The following is a 21,703-nucleotide window of genomic DNA, read 5'->3' on the forward strand; positions in this document are numbered from 1 at the left end:
TTATAAACTAAATGTATAAAGTGCACTAGTTTACACATGAGGGGGGAAAAGCTCCCATGCTGGTGTTTCTGCGGCCGTGCACGCAGGCAGACAAGGGGCGGTGCCGGCCCTCCTCCTTTAACACCACGGCGGGTTGAGGCGGCTCCGTCACTCCTCGCAGTGATGGAGATGTCAGGCGAGCAGCGGCACGCTCTCAGTTAGTCACTGACAGCGAGGAGATCCAGCAATGAGAAGAGTATTTGCGGCTCCACAGACATGCGGGAAGCGGTGCGTTGATAGTTTGGTTGTCCCGCAATGAGCCGCAGACCTCCGGACCGGTGCGGCGCTGGACGGGACATGAGGGCAGCCTGGATCCTGACTGTGACCACCCTCATCACCGCCCGGGCTGCTGGAGGATCACCGCTGGTGTCGGACCCTGGGGTACTCCTTTATTAAGAGTCATAGATGCGTGATGTATCACTGAATCAATCCGACAGGGAAATATGTAACCTGCAGTCAAGCTTGTATTCACCCTAATTTGTTTGCGTTGTTGACCTTAAAACAGCTCAAATACATACGAAACATTTTTATTTTTGCCTTTTTACTTCATGGCTGATGCTCATTTTATCAAAATGGCCCTTAAACATGATTTTGAACAGTTTGGGGTTGAGACAAAAGTATTTCATGTTCAGGTGCTTAGTCTGTAATTTGTGATGACTGTTTTTTCACCTTTAAATCCCAGATAAGCCTTTCTATTGTAAGAGTTTTAATTCCCTTTGTGGTCTGATTAACCCCAAACATAAGCCATGTCTAAGATAAACTGTACATTTAAATGACTTATGAGAAACAATGGGAATGTATATTGTTTACATGCATACAATATACAACTTTAGCTGTCATCTTGGATGCTCATTTTGTAACCAACTGTGCAAGCTCAGCTATTTTCAAGGGAACTTTGAAATCATTTTCTATATATTTCATACAGCGTGGTTGGTGGGACCCAAAATGGAAATTAAGATAATTTTAGCCAAATAATCTAGGTTATTTTTTGTTAAAAATTACACCAAGGCCATTTTGCATAACACTACATTGGATTAACTTTACTTTGCTATTGTGAAACAATTTTTATCAATGAAAAGTGAAATGTTTCAAATACCATCTTGATAACAGCTGCATGTTTACTTTATTGTCTCCAAAAACAGTTAATGTGTTGCATATGGTGACACAAGAAGACCAAGCCCAGTACAACTATTTGTGTCTGAGGGTGCTTTTGGGATTTTTCCATTTAATTGCCTTACTGTGGTTTGAGCTGCACTGGTTTAATTTGCCAGCTGTCTTTGCTGGCCTTTTTTTAGCTGTAGGATAATATAACGTTGGGCTATTACATGTGTTTCCACAACTTTACTCTTTCTTTAACATAAAAAAGCCCTCTGGCATGTTTCAGTTTCTCTAATGACACCAAGGGACATTTTTTTTTGCACATTCCTGTTTACCAGAGCACATCTGTATTCTCCTCAATTTTAATCTCTATCCGACCCTCACCACATCTGTAATCATAGCTGTGCCTGCTGTTGTCTGAACATGTAACCTGCAACATCCACATGAGAGAGAGAGTAATATTAAACTATCAAGAAAGCTAATCTCAACCCCAACCCAACGACATCTGTTGTCATGTAGTTGTTTCATTTTTCACACTATTTTATAGGAGTATAAGTATTTTCTGCTTCCATGTTTGCATGAAATGCCTGAGAAATAATAACTATGATTTTTCTGGGACACCTGAGGGGTTTTCTCTCTTATGGGTGGTCCAGATCTATACATCCGCCTTTACAACCTACAGCAGCTACAGTATGAATGGGAAATTATCTTTACACTTTTATGATTTGTTTCTTTCCCTCCTGGGTACGTTTGCCTCTCTGGGAATTTACCAGCCCCTGTGATCTTATGAGAGACAAAGTGTTACTGTGAAATAATATATATATTTCTTTTTTACAGAGGGGGTCTTGTGGGGCAAAATAATGATCAGAAAGGTTTTTTTTGTGTTGAGTTGGATCATTTCTGAAGTAGTGTTTACAAGTTTTACATCAACTGTTGCAGGTTTTTCTGGAAAAGTACGGCTACCTCCATCATGACAGTCACATCCACAATGCAGTAGAGATGCAGTCAGCTATCTGGTAGGTGGTAAAGCTATTAAAGCTCTTTTCTTGCCAGAAACATGTAATTAGCAGATTTAAGAACGATATGATGCATATTCTCCTCTACATTTTGCTGAGCAGAGTTAGCTGTTGCTCAGTGTGTTCATCAGGGGGAAGGGAGAGCTCGGTGTGGGACAAGCCCCGGAGCTGACCGCCAGTGCAGTGCAGTAAAACACACCCTCACCTCTGCACTGGGAGACCTCTCCTGAACCCTTTCTGAACCAGCCAGGAATGCCAAGAACCTCGCCCTCTTGCCTAAATACTGACTGTACAATGATGGAAACTGATTGAAAAGCTTTGCTTGTGTCGAATAGTAAACTGTGTGTGTCTGACAAACATGTAAAGTGTCAACATCTTCATCTGTGATTAGCTTTAAAATGTTTAGGGTAGTCTCAGACACTGAAATGATAAATGGTTCTCAATAATTTAGTTTATGAACTTCCTGCACCATTGTTCCATCCCGCCACTGTCTCTATCTGACAATGCCAACATGCCTTCATGACCCAACGGTACATTAAAGAAATCACATTACACATCTTTATTCAGCATCAATATGATCAATGTGTTACACTTTTCTAAACATCATGCAATCATTCCTCTCTCTGCAGTGAGTTCCAGAGGCTTTCCCGACTTCCTGTCACAGGCGAGCTTGACGTTGCCACCCTCAGTCAGATGGCGGAGCCCCGCTGTGGGGTGTCGGATGAGGGCAGCCAGCAGCTCTGGACTCAGAGAGTAAACGCCATCTTCACTGGAAAGACCGCCGCTCTCCGGCGACCACAGCGCCGCAGGAGGCGCTCAGCTACGCAAGGTATTGTGTGAATCATATACATGTTTTTGAGAGAGCATAGTAGAAAGTATGTTTATGTGCAGGGGAGACCTAACTGAACATTGGAAAGATGTGACGTCATTAATTGTTAAGGGCAAAACACCAGGAATTCTCAAGGTGGAAACTTGCCATCTGAATTAACAGGAATTCATGGGAATTAACGTGACATAACGTGATCAAAATGGCAAAAGTTAAATAAAAAAATCAACATTTGAGTTGATTGGTACTTTATTTAAATCAGTTGACTCATTCAACATTGTAATTTAACTTTCATTGAAGTACAACAGCAAAACATTCCCAAGTCTCCCATCTCCAAGAAAAGATTTCTCTCCCTCCCAATTGTTTTTCTCAATGTCACACTAAGGTTCACTATCCAAGCTTATTAATGATGGCTCTCTGTCAGGCTCAAAGAGCCTCAAGTTTGCGTGTTCCCAAACAGGAACCACAAACATTTGGACATTCCCACGTTGGTGCGAACTGGATGATAGTTGAGTGCAGTGCATGGTTACAATTCGATTATAAGGGCAAATTTAAACCAAAACAAGCCGTAAAAATTCCCCAAATCCTGAGCTTAACATCCCATGGAAAATGTTTGGATCTTTGCATCCCTTTTTCCCTGTATGTGTAGGTTTTTTGTTTCTCCTGTTGTGGAGTGGTCATGAAGACAACAGTTAACCGGGAGGGTCCCCCTCCATAAACTAAAGCACTAAATAGAGCTGAGGGGTGTAATTAAAGCTGACGGAGTGTCTGATGTTGCACGTGTCAGCCGGGATGGTTCCTGCCTTTAGCTGCAATTAGTAAGTCAAAGTATTTTGTAGGTCATCTTTTCTGTGTGAAAATCTTTAGTTAAGAAGTTGCGTGCTCCACTGTGGTTTGAGAAAGTTTGAGATTCTCTAGAGTGCAAAAGACCACTTCACCCACTGGATAGTTTGTAAAATGATTATGGAGATGTCAGGGCTTCTCTTCGAACGACAGCTATCTATCCTGCAGAGTAAAATCCTCAATAATTCCCAGTTGTGCCACTACTAATTCTACAGTTTTGACCAGTTTTGTCACTCTGTAGTTTTAATTTCCTCTAAATTACTTGTTGGAGAACAAATCTTCTTCTAAACACAGCCATAAAAGCATTCATTGGTGTGCAATTTAGACTGTATTTAAAGAGTGCAGCTGGGCACTGCCAGATTTCTTGCAGACTCCACGAGGTAATCGAGGTCCCCTCCTATCTCAAGACGGAAATCTTTGACAATTACTAACAGGTGTAGGGAGACACTGAGTGGAGTTGGGGCGAACTATTTAAACTAAAATGGATTTTTTTACCCTATAGATGGGACATTTATTTCACCCTATCAAGCATTGGGATCCGTTGGGGTTTATGAATCCATATGTCTCAGGGTATCTGTGAACTTGGCGATGGCTGGATGTCTCAATGGATTTCAATTAAAGTGTGGTGGAAAGTCAGAGCATGGACCAAGGAGTAAATAATTATTATTTGGTATGCATTGCGTTTTCGTCCTGTGATAAACTTAAAGGCTCCATTTTAACACTATACGTTTGTGTCTTTAATGACTTGTGTTTACATTTTTCACTGTATCTCTGGTGCTGTCATTCCTCACAGTCATTATCGAATGAGCAGCAGCAGCAGCAGCAGCAGTAGGAGTCCTTGGTGACAATACCAGGAGTAGAAGGTTTTCCTCTCCTCTCTCTCTTTACTTGTGCCTCCAGCCTCATGATGTGTGAAGCCTCTGCATTCCTTCCTGTCACTGAAAAGGTTGGCTAACGCTCGGGGAATGCATAGGTGGCTGCTGCTGCTGCCTCTTCATGTCAGTACCTGACACGTTCCTTCTGGTAAACAAATCCACAACGAATTGGATGGAGTTATGTTGTTTGCCCGGCTGGCTGACTATTTCAATGGCTAAAAATCTTAGTGGCTGACTGTCTGGGATGGAATACAGGCTGTTCTTGATTAAGAAAAAAAACACTCTGTCATTATTTTAGACCCAGACATGACTCATATGACAAAGAGTTAAGTGGAAGATACTGTTACACTCTCAGGTCCAGTCCCTTTCAGATCTGGCTTCATGTATCCACTGATCTTGCTTAGCAACGTAATGACTTAATTGTGAGTATAGTCAGACTGTGTAGCCACCGCCTTGTACTCAAACATTAGTTAGCTTTGTTCTACACTGGCAGCTGATATGTTTCAGCACGTGGTTAGAGCATTTGGTCAAACAGATTCAGACACATGCCAGTTAATCAGCCATTGTTAGTTAAACTTTTACAGCCCTTATTTGAATGACTCTTTCTGACTTTAGCGATCCCTGACTTTTCCTCTTATTGCTGTTCATCTGTTGTTGTGTGTGAAATGTTTTGACAGTAATTGGATGGATTCAGACATTTGGTATAGACATTCTTATCCTCCTCAGGATGAATTATAATCACTTTGGCCTAAACCTAATTGAGCTGTTTGGCCTTGATAGCTGACACTGGCTGCTAAACCCGGCCTGCAGACTACAGCAATACGCAGCTGAGTCTCAGTGGCTGCTTGTTTATTCACTCTCAGCTGTGGTGTGATGTGATTTTGTTTTGTGTGAACATGGCTGCCTTGAGCTTCCTGGAAACTTAAAACAAACCTTGACTTGTGTTGGTATCTAATGGTCATTCCCACTAATATTTACAGAGCTGACATTCCACCATCCTTGTCCAAGATAAGCGCTGGAAGTGTGATAGGTGTGTGTGTGTTTTTTTTTTTTTTTTTTTCGTGTGCACTTATGGATCTTTTCCCCGGCCTGGAAACTGTTAACCAACTGTTAGCCATTTCACAACAACATCAATTACTGTAATTTTACACTATTTCAGCAAATTGCACAGATTGGAGCTCAGGGTTTTGCTCACAATGATTGCTTGATTAGTCAATGATGAAATACTTAGGTGGTGAACCTGGTTGACCCGAAGTTGGTTTGCATTGTCATTTTGGGCATATTAGTGTGCTGACATTAGCACTTAGCTCTGTTAAACAGCCTCCAAGTTCACACCAGTACCAAACAAATTCTCTATGCACCTCTACAAACAATAACTTTGGTTATCAGATGATCTCAGTCACTCTCTAATGACTGTGATAACCCGCCCTCCCCACACTGCGGCTATAGAGGGCATCATGATAATTGCTTCCATAGGGGAAGTCGGGGAATGTCTTGTGTATCTGACTTCCTGGCTTCTCTGCAGTCCTCGGGGAGCTCTTACTCTGCGGCGGTCTGGTACGGCAAGAAGGCGCCTGAGCTCTGCTGAGAATACAGATCTACACACATCATGTGGCAACAGGCCTAATGCCTATAGTTCATTCAGTGTACACAAGATGACAATGTGTACACAAATCAGGAGGTGCAGGTTGTAATGGCAGTAAAAAGTACTCCTGAGGTTCAATTCTTTCCTTTTTGCACCTTTTTTTTATGCCACCACGCTGACAATCAGCTGTGGCCAAAGGCATTATGTGTCTGGGATGTCTGTCTGTTTGTTTATAGGCTACATCCGTCCCATTCTTGTTAAAGTGATATCTCAGGACTGTCTTGAGGGAATTTCTTTGTCAAAGGTCAAGGTCACTGTGATATGCTAATTATGAAAATTTCACCCAAATATCTAATAGGATAAAATGAAGAACACATGACATTTTGGACAGACATGGATGTAAACTGCAACTTGATTTGGTGGTGTAGGCAAACAACTGCGAAGCGGTTATTCTATTTTTTTCCCATTAAATGAATATAAATCAATGAAATGATTGTTATTCACTCCCATACAGTTGTAGTGTTCCAGGCCCTGCTGCTTCTACTTATACTATCTAACATTTCTGTGAAGCGCTGCAACAAAAATATCAATGATTGAGTTTACACAATTCTTAAGTTTACACTGAGACTTGTATTGAGTTACTGCTGAAACATAACACACATCGATGTCATCGCCATGTCTTAATGGCTCCAGACATCCAGATATTTTTCTTCCTCCAGGGAGCTATTGAGGTTTGCAGTATGCAGTACATACCTCTTGTTTATTGCTCTCGTCCTTCACATTTAACCGAGCACAAACTGCATCACAATAACTCAAGGGTCCACATTCTCAAACCTGACTGCCTCTGTGTACGAGTGAGTAGAAGTGTGCAATGCAGACGTATTTGCAGACCTCCCACTTGCATTTGGCCTCCACATCGGAGAAAACATACGTCAACCACAGCTTTAAATATTTTGACAACTGTAAGTATGCTTGATTTGTCTTGCCACTCTCTGGTTAAGCCCCAAATGTGAAAGTATGTTAGTTTGTAAAGCCTACTCGTCTGAAGTGCATTACGTAGCACACAGGGTTCTTCTATTGGGTTTGATTCTAGCACTCTGTGTCTCACCCTCTCTCAAGCCCTCTTACCAAAACAAGTACAAATACCTATAAAAAGCAGTATCCTGATTTTGTAAGATTTCTTGCAACTTTACCTTTGCATTGGTCTCCTTTTTGTGACTCAAAATCTTGAGACTTTGATGGGAACAATACATACAATTCTGAAAAACATTGACCATATATATATATGTGCCTATAAGTTGTAATTTTTTTATATATATATATATATATATATATATATATATATATATATATATATATATATATCATATTATCTAATGATTGTTTCTTGCGAGGCGGCCTCCTATTCGCTTGTTGTAAATATGTGCTGCATGGTTAAGGGATTGTGTGTGTTTGCTTTGTGTTCAGATTGCTACATTCAGTCATCCTATGTATATACAAAGAGATTAGTGTTTTTTTAAATTAAAGAATGGCTGAATTTAACTCTACACTTCCATCTGTCCCTACACCAATGTGAGATTCTGAAGATCGCGACACATGTAATTATATCGAAGCTGAGAAACCACAGACGTGTTGAAGTAAATTGTTTAGTCAAGAGTGAACTCAGAGTGCTTGTTAGTTCACCCAGCTGTGAGCTAATGTGGTTAACATCCTATCATTTTGGATGTAGAGAGACTCTACTTCAAAGCCTCACGATTGAACCAGGGATATCTCGCATCCGAATTTATAATACGGATATGTAAGATTTAAATACATAGCTCCTCCAGTAGGTAATAATAATATGATTGTTTGTGAAACCTTTTTTCAAAGCCACCTTAAATGTCGATAACAAAACCAGTAGAAATACCAGGCATGAATTCAAACAATAGCAAATAAACAGATAGGAAACAGACGGATTAGTTGGATGAAAACAAATTGCAGTGTGTATATATTTGTTTGAAGGTCTTCGCTAACGTGAACATACGTAGTGACTGGTTTCAGATGCAACAACAAAACAATGAGCCAGACTCGGACACACAAAGTTATATTTAATATTAAGCCAATGGAATATGGCAAGGGTGGAAAAATGTTAACATTTTTACTTGTGTCACTCTGAAAGAGAAGAAAAATGTCCCATACCATTTAGATGGGTAGCTCCCATAACTAATTTCTGTTGGATTATTACAATAGTTATTATTGACAAAGACTTACATTGGCTGTAAGTCCGTGATGAATAAGGTTGTGAGCTTCATACCTGCCTGTCTCATATATCTCATATATCTGTTCCTCTTTCTCTCTCTGTGTTTGTGTGTCGTCCAGCTGAGAAGTGGTATAAACGTCATCTGACCTACCAGATAGTGAACTGGCCTCGTCACCTGTCTCTGGGCTCCGTCCGGCTGGCGGTGCGCGCTGCCTTTCAGCTGTGGAGCAACGTGTCGGGCCTCGTGTTCCAGGAGGCTCCCGAGGGCCCCGCAGACATCCGACTGGCATTTTACGAGGGAGACCACAACGACGGGGCCAGCAATGCCTTCGATGGACCAGGTCAGGGACAAACACACACTGATTCATACTTTAAAGCAGTGTGTGTATGTGTGTGTGATGATTGTTTTGTGGCAGGATCTTGTGTATGTAATTTGCCCTCAGGCTTCTCTTGCTAATGATATCCTGGTCACAACTTCCTGAAAAGATAAAGCTGAACAAGTCCTACTGTTCACAATAACCGGATTACTGTGAATATACCGGATTTAGATAATAGTTTAGTGACACACTGCACTGACCCGAATAACACAATAGTTCACATGATTTATAAACATCATGTTAACGCATTAGAAAAGTGTAGTCCAGGATGTGTGGTCACCTTTTGTATTTGAAGTGCCACAAATATACTGATGTATTATTATAATTTGAGCAGTAGTTTCAGTGTTTTTTTGCATGTGACCTCTTAATATGAAGCAACATTTACCTGCAACTCGTCATCAAAGTGCATGTTTGAGTTTTGAGCAGTATTTTTAATTTTCGCAAACTTTTTCATTTCAGTTATTTTGACATGAAGCACGTTTTGTTTTGTATAGTACCTTGCCAAAACAAGGCAATGCTATGTGCTTTAGGTACATTAAAAGGCAATAAGACAAGATATGAAAGAAATTCATGAAAATATAAAGAGACGCTTAAATAGGGTTTAAAAAGAAGAGAAGATGAAATAAGCGAAAGGATTCGTTTGAGAAATAAAACTACAATATTTTACAAAAAAAAAGCAAAGATAAGAAAAAACTTCAATGAATAAGATAAAGTGTTTTCATATTTTCTACTCTGATCATCATCTTGCACCCTTTTATGTTTTTGAACTGGTTTAGAGTGTTAATAGTAGTTCCAGCTAATCAATCAATTTCACTGTTATATTTGGTCGAACACTGTCAAATAAGCTTTACAAACACTAAACATTGAAATAACTGAGCAGTTACTAACTCAAGCCACCACTCAGCATTTGAAAATGTATTTATTTCAGTCAAATACTGTACGATACACTGCCTCAAACTGTTTCTCTCCTTTTTTGACTTTCAGGAGGAACTCTGGCTCACGCCTTCCTGCCTCGCAGGGGGGAAGCCCACTTCGACATGGCTGAGAGGTGGACGCTCAACGGACACAAGGGACACAACCTGTTCATGGTGACCGCCCACGAGATCGGCCACACGCTGGGACTGGAGCACTCCCCCGTCCGTCACGCCTTGATGTCGCCGTACTACAGGAAGCTCGGCCGCAGCCTGGTGCTCAGCTGGGATGACATCATTGCAGTGCAGCATCTGTACGGTGAGATGATACTTCTTTATGGCGATCTCTTCCAGTTCGCAGATCCTACATATTGGGTTCATTGTTCGAAACTCATGCTATATGGAGAAGTGTTGTCCAAAAATGTTCAACTTAAAATTCTGGTCAGCTCAACTCAAGGGGAAATGATTTTGTGGTGGAATAGAGAGTGTGTGGTTCCAAGGTCAGAAGGAGTGTTAAACACAGCACCTTCACTGAACACAGAGATAATTTACCACTTTTTCCCGACATCTAAAGGGTCGGGGGGGAAGTGCTTTAGAGGACAGATGACAAATATCTCACTGTCTGGCCTCAGGACGGCTGAGTTAAAGATGGTGAACCGAGGTTGCAGTTCAGAATGGACTATTATTGGAATACAGAGAACCACTTACATGAAACAAGACTTGTCTTTGAGGAGACACAGCCGTAGAGTCATTTTTATTCTGCTGCCCATTTAAGCGGGAGTCGTTGCACTGAGCTGTGAAAAGGCCAGAGAGGCAGCCTGAAGGCCACCAGCTGCAAACACAGAATGAGAATAAGTAGAACAGTAGAGCTGATAAGAGTTCCCACAGTTCATAAAACCTAGATTTGACAAAAAATGACCTTTACAGTGTTGGATCCAGAAAGCTATCTTCTTGTATTTTCAGAGTAAGGTCTTATGTGATTAAAAGTGAGATTACTAAAAGGTTTTTTTTATAGTACAAAAAGAGAAAGAGCAATTTTTTATTGCAGTCATTAGTTGTATTGTTTTCTTTGAAACAACGCCCTCTGTTTGTGTTTTTAGTTGAGTTTATCTCTTACAGCACGATAAGTCTGTTCTACAGTTGCAGCTCTGTCGCCTCTCAGCTGCTTGGAAAAAGTAGGTTTAGACTGGGGGCAGCAGAGGTGCTGTGATCCTCATAATAACGAATAAAGACACGCACACGCACACGCACACACACAGCTTTACAGACTGAGGTTCGTGTCTTTAATATTATTATCTAACCTCTCAGTGCTACTCGCAGTTTTTACCTGGGAGTTCTGTCAGCTCTGTTGTAATAGATTGCTGCTGTAGTTTGCAGAATGTGGGGAGCGTTACTTACATCTGTGTGCATGACTAATATAATAGTTTCTGTTTACCTTGAGTGTGTCGTCCCTCCTGGCATGTGTAAGGCAGGTTTCCACATGTACAGAGTTCTCCTATTGCTTTTGTTTTCTCTGCAGCCAATATGCTGATTTCACTGCACCAGTTGCACAAGAACATCATCTTTAAAGTAGCTTCTGCCACTACTTGACCTCTTCTGTGATGATGTGTGATGCTGAATGTACGAGATGCAAATAGTGCATCAAGTGCTTTCCCTGCTTTGACTCTGAAATGAGGTGCAGAACAGCTGCAAAGGGCCAGTGAAGACTGCACACTGCAGGAATGTTTCCATGCTGCAGGACAGTCCCACAATAATTTGGATTTATTTAACTCTGAACTTGAGATTTATATCAAAAGAAGCTTGCAGGCAGGCCGGGTCCAGATTCCTCTTCTGTTTGGATATTTCAGGATATTTCCCATCTGCTTTGCTGCTGGTGATATATTGGCCTCAGCTCCCTAAAATGTTTTTTGCCAGCTTTTATTCCTCAGGGCCTCCCGTATTCACTCACCCAACAGCAACTCACCACTCTGCTGCCTCAGACACACATTTCCATTTTCAGCTCAGTTACACTCGATAAATGCTGCAGTTAATGGCATTAGATTTATGTGACCATAGATACTACCATTTAATTTATAGTCACTGATGAACAGCAGTTAGATCAGATTGCTAAACCGGGCAATGTTTGCTCATCAGTCTTTAAAGAGAGAATCTTTGGCAGCTTACTCTGATAACTTTTTTTATCGCTTCACAAGAAGTTTTCCAGGATCCTTCCGCTCAGGTGGAGTTTAGCAAAGTGCAACATGCTTTAAACATGTTCGCTTATCAGCCTGATTTCCACCCTGTGGCAGTAATTTCTGCTCCCACGTAAAAGTCGAGCAGCTCCAGAGACAGACGAGAACCGTAACTGACAGGTCTGTAGGCGTCATGAAAAACGTTACATCATCTTAAAGATATGAGCTGTAGGCAACCTGTGTGTGTGTGTGTGTGTGTGTGTGTGTGTGTGTGTGTGTGTGTGTGTGTGTGTGTGTGTGTGTGTGTGTGTGTGTGTGTGTGTGTGTGTGTGTGTGTGTGTGTGTGTGTGTGTGTGTGTGTGTGAGAATAATTTCTGGTATTGGCATTGTGATCTGTTAAGAAGCAGATGTGAGGCAGTCTGAATATGTCAGTGTCCAGAGCTTCTCTGATTACTCCGTGGCAAGAAGCATGAAACCCTAAACGCATCTTATATTAAATAAGTCTGCCCTGTAATACAATGTGTGTGTAGTATGTATGATGAACAGCAGTGGTTTTCTGGATCCTTTACTTTACTAAAAGGTCACCGCTATGCAAAAAAATACTGGTACAGTCCGTAGGATTTAGGGGAATCTATTGGCATAAATGGAATATATTTTGAATTATTATGTTTTTATTAGTGTTAAAATCACCTGAAACTAAGAATCGTTGTGTTTTTGTTAGCTTAGAATGAGCCCTTCATATCTACATAGGGAGCTGCTCCTCTTCATGGAGCTTAACAATGAACATCAGACCACTGGGCAGCCTCTCTACTGAGAGTTTTTGATGCCGTCACTGCATAAGAGTATAAAAAATGCAATTTCTGCATAATTAGTACTTTTAATAATACTCATGACATTCTGAATGCAGTACTTTTTTCCATTGGGATACTTTTTGCTTAAGCAAAAGATCTACATTTTTCTTCCACCACTGATGAATGTAAACAGCATAGGGGGAGGTGAAGTAAGACATCCAGCCTTTATCTTACAACACACACATACCGTTTATCGGCAGCTGTTCATGTGCTATCCACTCTGGTGTGTGTATATCTATTTTTCCTGCCGTCTTCCTCTTGTTCTTGGGTGTGCTGATTTTATCCTCCTCCTACACAAATGTTTGTTCAACTCCTTGCAAACAAAATGTCTGTAATCATGTCTAAGCACCGCCGTCTACTCTTATGCTTTGGTATGTCGTTCTTTTTTCTTTTGTCCTGTTTTGAGTCTTTCTTTATTCTTTTGATGTGCCAGAAATCTGCACTATTAAGCTGTACAGGCCAAAGAAATAATTTATTTGTGCTAACACAGTAATTTTAAGGTTCTAGAGTGCTTTCAGCTACAGTCCTTTGTTTATTTCCTGTGTTGTATAATGTCATCCATCAGTGTACATCAACTAAGCCACATCCCGAAAAGGACAATTTAAATGTTAACATTATCCAAGTCCTGTTTTAGGAGAAGTCTCCACTGTTTGTCTTTCCAATTGTTCCCATGCTGTCCAATTTAGTAAGTACTTAAATTGATGTTTGCATGCGTGAGAAATTAGACTGTCTGTCCTTACAGTTTTGTTTAGTCACTCCTTTAAAATAACAAACTATTTAAGTGCAGGTGGACGGACAACAACCCAACTCTAAGTGATTATGGCAGTTCGTGGATTCATATTTCATGGCCTTGTCTGATGCCTTTTAGGTTCACTGTTTTGTTGTTTTGTTTTTGCCCTCAGGTAAGCCATCAGGTGACCGCCCTGTGAGGCTGCCAGGCCAAGTTTTGCACGCTGCTCTGCAGGATTGGGAGTTTCACAATGGGCTTGAGACCACAGGGCAGCCTCTCTACTGCCAGGGTGTCTTTGATGCCATCACCATGGGTGAGGTCCTAGAGAAATAGTAATGCAAAGTAACATTCAGCCATATCCTCCCTGACTGTGGTTATTGGTGGATCTTTAAAAAGCTGAAAAATCTTCATCATCTTCAATCATAGAAAGTCATAGAAATGTATGTCATAAACCATTTTGTTGTATAGTATCCCATAAATAAAGTCATGAAAAGTCATAATATAGTATGTCAGAAAAAAGTCATAATATAGTATGCCATGAAAAATGTGGCATACTATACTGTAGGTTCCCAATTATAGAGTGAAAGTCGTAGTATAGAGTGCCATTAAAATATCATAAAAAGTCATAGTATAGTCACATAATATAGTGTGACATAAGAATTTATTGTATAGTAAAACATGAAAAATTGTATAATATAGTGTGCCATAAAAAACGTCATGAACAAAGTATATTATTGTCCATCATTAAAGGGTCAAGATTCAACTTAATGTGATACATATATATATTTATCCTGTCTGCAGACCAGAATGAAACAGTGCTGGTGTTTCGGGGCGGTTTGTACTGGACAATATCTACTGAAGGCGTTGTGAGCGGCCCGCTGCCTCTCCGTCAGCGCTGGTCTGATCTTCCTCCGGCCATCGAGGCTGCTGCCTTCTCCCCGCTGGACTCCAAGTGGTATTTCTTTAAAGGTACCGCTTCACTCAACTCATTAATGCGATTCTCACACTTCCTTTTAAAGACATTCCCTAAGCTATTGCCTAACTTCACGAATCTGTTAAAACTCCCAAAATAGATGGTATTGTGCCTTTAAATAGTAAAGTGCTATTTAAAGAGTCTACTGCACTGAAGCCACAGCTGTCATCCTAAAGTAGCTTCACCTTTGTGTTAAAGGCTTGTTTGAAGTTAGGGCCAAGTTTAACTTTTTTAAGGACCTGACGTTTTTTTAGATTAATCTATCTGCTGAATGCAAAACAGTTTCATGTAAAATACAGAAGCTAAGACATTATTAATACTATGTTTATTATCTCCTTCATTTTCTCTGTTCTTTTTTATTCATCTGTAAGCTAAAAAAGGGCCTGTCCACACTCCAATAAGTAGCCAGTTGCATTTCCTAAGGACACTGAAGCCCAAAATACTTGTTCATTCTAAGTCTCTAGACAAGAGGGCCAATTAAAAGCCTAGTCAGTCTTTTTAAAGGATTATACTTAGTTTTTAAAGAGCTTATAGCATTTTTGAATTTTGATACAAATCGTAAATCTTTGAAAGAGCAATAGGCCAAGTCAGTTTGACCTGTGTCAACAGAATAATGTCATGTGAAATGTTAAGTGCTGGATGAATTTGTGGAGCCAATATTATTAAATATAATATAAAGGTATAAAAATATTGAGGTTTAAATTGTATTATTGTTGATTCATAGCTTAAACTCTGCGTTTTTCTCCTTGTCTCGTGGTGTAGGGAAGCGAATGTGGCGCTACTCAGGCAGTGTGCTGGACCAAGGCTTCCCCAAGAATAGCAGTGAGTTGGGGCTGCCTCGACACCCTGACTGTGTCTTCTACTACGCTCCTCTGGGTCACATGGTCCTCTTCAAGGGGTCCCGTTACTCCGTGCTTAACCTCAAAACCCTGCACCAAGAGCCCTACTACCCTCGCAGGCTAACAGACTGGACTGGTGTGCCACAGGGGACCAATGGGGCGCTGACCCGTCCTGACGGACGCCTCTACCTTTTCAGAGAACAGCGGTTCTGGAGATTTGACCCGGTCAAGGTGCGAGTCACCAGACAGGGCCAGTGGGCCAAAGACCTGAGCTGGACTGGTTGTAGCAACGCTCCTCAGAGCAACAACATTCTTTGACCAGCAGAGGGAGCTGTAAGCTTTAGATAACGTGCAATATGTTAATTTATAATATAATGTAAAGATGCTATAACTTTTTCAGCCTAAACCCACATTGAGTTTATATGTTGCAAATGGAACATAGCTCAGCAAACTCTATGAAGGGATTCAACTAAAATAGACCTACTTGTTTTATACGTTTTAAGTCACAAATAGTATTTATATTGCAGAGCAATGAATATTTCTGTACGTTGATGAACAATTATAGCCTAATTAATACAGGTAAGATTATGAAAAGGACTGTTGTTGTGTTTTTCCAGCTAATTGCTCTCTACATTACATCTTTATCACTGACACCCAGTACAGCATGCGCTTTAACTACCCGAGATTTCAGGTTGCTCAGCAATATATGAGGTTATGATTCACACTTAAATCTGGCAGATGTGTTTGAACATTTTGACATTTGACAGCTGCACTGTATTTAAAATATTACTCACTTTGTACAGCCATCTTGGTAGCTCTGTTATTACACAATTGTACTGTATATTGTAGAAACTTATGTGACAAGTCAATCCATTTTAAGTCATTTCTGAGTGGAAAGTGTCACCTGCAGCTGAGCTTTGGTTTCTTCTGTCTTCCAGAGGACTTCTCTTTAGCCAGACTACACAGCTGTGTCCTCTTGCATGACTTCAGATCCACTTTAACAGGTTTATCATCTTGTCCAAACTGTGTTGCAGTCCTCCTAGTGATATGTTTTTAATTGCACGGTGATAATTACCACAGACTGGGACAAAGTAGCAGGAATTTAGATGAAGAACTCATCGACTGGCTCCCCCGTTGTCAGACTACTCAGCTGCGTCCTCCTGCATAACTTCAGATCCACTTTAACAGGTTCATCATGACATATCATCATATAGGAATTTAGATGAAGAACTCATCTACTTGCTCCCTGTTGTCTGTTTGTGCTGACAGCAGCTCAGCAGTAGTCCTGTTCTCCACAAATGGCCCTTTGGAGGGACTTTGTCCTGCTGCCACAGTCCTGCTGTCACAGCGCTTCCTGGCTGCATCTGTACATCCAGCAGAGCCCCATGTCCTGGAGGCGACCTGAGGGTGTATGTGTGTCCGTGGCAGACAATCAATCAGCTCCTTGGCCAGACCCTCAATACCCCCTACAGCTGCAGGTCTTTCAGAGTGGAGATTCATCAAAAGTTCCATGGAGGAAAGGCTAGCAATTAATTTAACTTCCATGTCAGAGTGCAGTGAGACGTGGACTCATGACTCTACGATGGTTTCTGGCTCCTCCTCCTTCAATAAACTGCATAGTAATAAAGCTAAATGGCTTGTAAAAAATGTTTTTTTACTTTAAGTGTGACTCACCATAATACATTATGTGTATTCTTGAGGTCTAACAAATGTGTAGAATATATTTATTTCGTCAACATTTGCAAAACCAACTTTTTAAAGTAATGTAAATAATGTCAATACAAATACATGTCACATGTATGAAGACATATTAAATAAAGCCAGTGCAAAATATGCAAGAAAAAGTCATAATATCAAATATGTAGCAAAGTATGTAATAAAGAAGTGAATAAAGTCATAATTTAGTAAGCCATTCAAATTCACATTTAAGTATGTCATAAAAAAGACGTAAAAAGTCAAAGTTATATGCCATAAAAAAGTCATGATATACTATGCCGTGAGCATTTCATAAAAACTCATATCATTGTATGTTATAAAAAAACTCCTAAAACATCAAAGTAAAGTATTTCATTAAAAAGTCCTAGTATAGTATGTCATAAAAATGTTATAGTATATTATCATAGTAATATAGTAATAAGTCATAGTATGGTACGTCTTAAAAAAGTCATAAAAACACGGTAGTATAGTATGTCGAAAAAAGGTTATAGTATAGCATGTCAAAAAAAAGTCATAGTATAGCATGTCGAAAAAAAGTCATAGTATAGTATTTCGAAAAAAGTCATAGTATAGTATGTTGGAAAAGTCAAGTATAGTAAGTGGAAAAAAAAGTCATAGTAAGCATGTCATAGTATAGTAAGTGGAAAAAAGTCGAAAAAAAATGTCGAAAAAAAGTCATAGAATAGTATGTCAAAAAAAGGTGATAGTATAGTATGTCGAAAAAAAGTCATACTATAGTATGTAAAAAAAAAAAAGTATAGTATAGTATAGCATGTCGAAAAAAAAGTCATAGTATAATGTCCAAGAAAAATGTCATAGTATAGTCATAGTCTAGTATGTCATAGAAAAAAGTCATAGTATATGTCGAAGTCATAGTATAGAAAAAAAGTCATAGTATAGCATGTCGGAAAAAAAAAGTCATAGTATAGTATGTCCAAGTCATAGTACAGTATGTCAAAAAAAGTCAAGTCATAGTATAGCAGTATGTCAAAAAGTATGTCATATTGTATACTATGTCGAAAAAAAGTCATAGTATAGTATGTCGAAAAAAAAGTCGTATAGTATGTGGAAAAAAGTCATAGTATAGCATGTCGAAAAAAAGTCATAGTATAGTTTGTCGAAAAAAAGTTATGGTATAGTGTGTTGAATAAAAGTCATAAAATAGTATGTCGAAAGAAAGTCATAGTATAGTATGTGGAAAAAAGTCATAGTATAGCATGTCGAAAAAAAGTCATAGTATAGTATGTCCAAGTCATAGTACAGTATGTCGAAAAAAAGTGATAGTATAGTAAGTGAAAAAAAAGTCATAGTCTAGTATGTTGGAAAAAAGTGATAGTATAGTAAGTGGAAAAAGGTCATAGTATAGCATGTCGATAAAAGGTCATGGCATAGTATAGTATAGTATGTCGAAAGAAAGTCATAGTATAGTATGTGGGGAAAAAAGTCATAGTATAGTATGTCGAAAAAAAGTCATAGTATAGTATGTCGAAAAAAGTCATAGAATAGCATGTCGAAAAAAAGTTATGGTATAGTGTGTTGAATAAAAGTCATAAAATAGTATGTCGAAAAAAGGTGATAGTATAGTATGTCGAAAAAAGTCATAGTATAGTATGTTGAAAAAAAGTCATAGAATAGTATGTCGTAAAAAGGTGATAGTATAGTATGTTGATAAAAGTCCAAAAAAGAACAGTCATAGTAGCATATCGAAAAAAAGTCAGTATACTATTTTGAAAAAAAGACAAATAAGTCATAGTACAGTATGTCGAAAAAAAAGTGATAGTATAGTATGTTGAAAAACGTCATAGTATAGTAACTCGAAACTGGTGTTGACCCACCTGAAGGACATCACAGGCCCCCGGCTGGACCCCCTGCAGTTTGTCCACCGGGCAAACAGGTCGGTGGATGATGCAGTCAACATGGCACTGCACTACATGCTGCAACACCTCGACTCCCCAGGGACATATGCAAGGGCTCTGTTTGTGGACTTCAGCTCGGCGTTCAACACCATCATCCCGGTAGTACTCAAACACAAACTCTCCCAGCTCACTGTGCCAGCCTCCATCTGTCAGTGGATCACTCACTTCATGACAGACAGGACCCAGCAGGTGAGGCCTGGAAAAACCACATCAAGCATCCGGACTACCAGCACAGGCGCCCCCCAGGGATGTGTGCTCTCCCCACTGCTCTTCTCCCTCTAGACTAATGACTGCACCTCAGGTGACCCATCTGTTAAACTCCTGAAGTTTGCAACATATACCATGTTGAAATAATAAAAAAAAAATCATTGTTTAGTATTGTTTTTTAAAGTCACATAACAGCATGTAGAAAAAAGGCATAGTAAAGTACGTTGAAATAACTGTAACTCTGGGATTTACAAAAATAGTCAGACTATATTATGTTGAGAAAAGGCCAAAAAAAGTCATAAAAAAGTCTTGGTATAGTACGACAAAAAAAGGCCAAAAAAGTAATTTGTATATGATGTCGAAAAAAGTCACAGTATAGCATTGAGAAAAGTCATACTATAGTAAGTCTAAAAAAGTCCTAGAATAGCATTTCAAAAAAGTAATAGTATAGTATGTTGGAAAAGTATAGTATGTCAATACAGTCAAAAATGTAGTATGTCAAAAAGGTCATAGTATAGTTTTTCAAAAAAGTCATGTTATGGTAAATCACAATTAGTCATTAAAAAGTCATGGGATGGTAAGGCAAAAAAAGTCATAAGAAAATACTTTAATTATTAAGTCATAGCACAGTATTTCATAAAATGTTATTAAAAGTAATTTTAGTATGTCCAAAAGTAGTCGTAAAAATTGATAGTATTCGTTAAAAAAAACATTTTAGTAAGACACAAAATGTTATTAAAAAAAGTCATAATTCAGAATATCATAAAATAGTCATCAAAATGCCATAGTATAGTATGCAATTAATAGCACACTATTAAAAGTCAGAAAGTAGTAGTTTGTCATAAAAAAAGTCATAGTACAGTATATAATACAAAAGAGTGACAGTATAGTATGCCATTAAAAAAAAATCATTGTAACGTTTGTCATAGTATAAAATGCTATAAAAAAAAGTCATGGCCAAGTTTTACTTTTCTACTTTGGACCAATAACTAGTCATCGTGGCAAAATGTTTGGGAGATACTGACTGTATCAGAAACTACCAAAGAAGGGGTTATGGGTTCTTTGCCAGGTGTTATATTTTTCTCTCTCTGAGGAAAGATTTTGTCATCAGGATGGCGTTTTATGCTCTTTTAAAACTACATTTCAAAACTTAGTTTAAAAATGTGATTACTATTTGTAATTGCAGTGGCCAAGTCAGTTTCACCTGTGTCTACAGTATAATATTATGTGGAATGTGAAGTACTTGATACATTTTTGGAACCACTATGAACAAATACAATATGATTCTGTTTTGCAAATGATTTCCTTAAAAACTAAATATTGAGCAACAACATTCTTTGACCAGCAGAGGGAGCTGTAAGCTTTAGATAAAGTGAAATTTGTTGCCGTATACTATAATGTAAAGGTGATTTTACTTTTTCAGCCTAAACCCACATTAAGTTTATATGTTGCAAAGGGAACATAGCTCAGTAAACTTATGACATTAATGGATTTACATACATTTAGATTTTTGTTGGATTGTTTTGTTGGAACAATACTTTTAAAAGCATCTTTTTTTCTCTCGGTATTTTTGCACACTGACAAAAAAACAAAAGAAATGTGTCATCTCTTCTGCAGTATCACAAACTATGTAACATATCGTAGAAATGACTAGTTACTTACTTAAGCCAGTTGCAATTGCTATCTATAGTAGAAGGCGTACATCTTTATCACTGACTCCCAGTACAGCAAGTGAGTTTCCAGGGTGCTTAGCATTATGTGAGGTCATATTTCTGATTCACATCTGTCAAAGCAGCCATGGGTGTTTCCAAATTCAAACAAAAATGTTATTCTGTCTAGTTTTTGACTGAAGGCCAAATGCAACAATAGTTTAACAAAACTGTGGATATAAATTATTGACATCCATCTTTCATTTCTGACCTTTTCATCCGATCAGAGTGTTCACTTTGCATGGGATATTTCCATCACTGCAGGCAGAACGGTCGTCTGTCAGTCCAATGTTGATCATTGATTACTCAGCTCACAGTAGAGTATACTAATCCTACAGATAAGTCATTTTGACAATGGCATAACATTGGTATTGAATCTTAAAACTTGCTGTCATGTGGAAATAACTCAGAACACACGGTAAGCCTTAACAATCTGACCACAACAAAAATATGGTTTAATACTATTAATACTTAGCCTTCAACATTTTACACACTAAGGACACTCACAGTTAATGCTTCCTGAGCATGCTTGCCTTTCTGCCATTACTCTCATTAACAGTAAACCCTGAAAAACATTAATGCCTGCTAGCTGCTCAGCACACCTTCAGCTCATACTGTATAACCTTAAGATCATATGCATTTAATCAAGAACTCGCTAAAATGCACAAGTGAACACCAGATTCAGGTTTATCAGTGAGTGGGTTCAATTTAAAAGTTCCTTGGCCACAATATAAAGTTTTCTGGATGAAGAGAATGTCAAGTAATCTGTGTAGAAGAAGAGA

The 21,703-nt window shown here is 39.1% G+C and overlaps 1 protein-coding gene across 1 annotated transcript; it reads left to right on the forward strand.

The window, feature by feature from the left end:
- Window positions 1-186: 186 nt before the first annotated feature.
- On the forward strand, window positions 187-16,983 carry mmp28 (matrix metallopeptidase 28). Its single transcript, XM_054601544.1, has 8 exons — window positions 187-420; window positions 2,077-2,153; window positions 2,783-2,982; window positions 8,641-8,862; window positions 9,883-10,128; window positions 13,734-13,874; window positions 14,363-14,530; window positions 15,297-16,983. Exons 1-8 carry the CDS (start codon window positions 295-297, stop codon window positions 15,689-15,691), a joined length of 1,575 nt encoding a protein of 524 aa, XP_054457519.1. The 5' UTR covers window positions 187-294; the 3' UTR covers window positions 15,692-16,983.
- Window positions 16,984-21,703: the final 4,720 nt, after the last annotated feature.

This window comes from Anoplopoma fimbria, chromosome 1, assembly GCF_027596085.1.
Source record: "Anoplopoma fimbria isolate UVic2021 breed Golden Eagle Sablefish chromosome 1, Afim_UVic_2022, whole genome shotgun sequence".
NCBI lineage: Eukaryota > Metazoa > Chordata > Actinopteri > Perciformes > Anoplopomatidae > Anoplopoma > Anoplopoma fimbria.

Bases quoted from the DNA above. Each gene is read 5' to 3' on its own strand.
- mmp28 (XM_054601544.1), top strand. From the start codon at position 295: ATGAGCCGCAGACCTCCGGACCGGTGCGGCGCTGGACGGGACATGAGG. The intron at 13,875-14,362 runs GTGAGGTCCTAG...TCCTGTCTGCAG, and splicing joins CTTTGATGCCATCACCATGG to ACCAGAATGAAACAGTGCTG. The intron at 14,531-15,296 runs GTACCGCTTCAC...CTCGTGGTGTAG, and splicing joins CAAGTGGTATTTCTTTAAAG to GGAAGCGAATGTGGCGCTAC.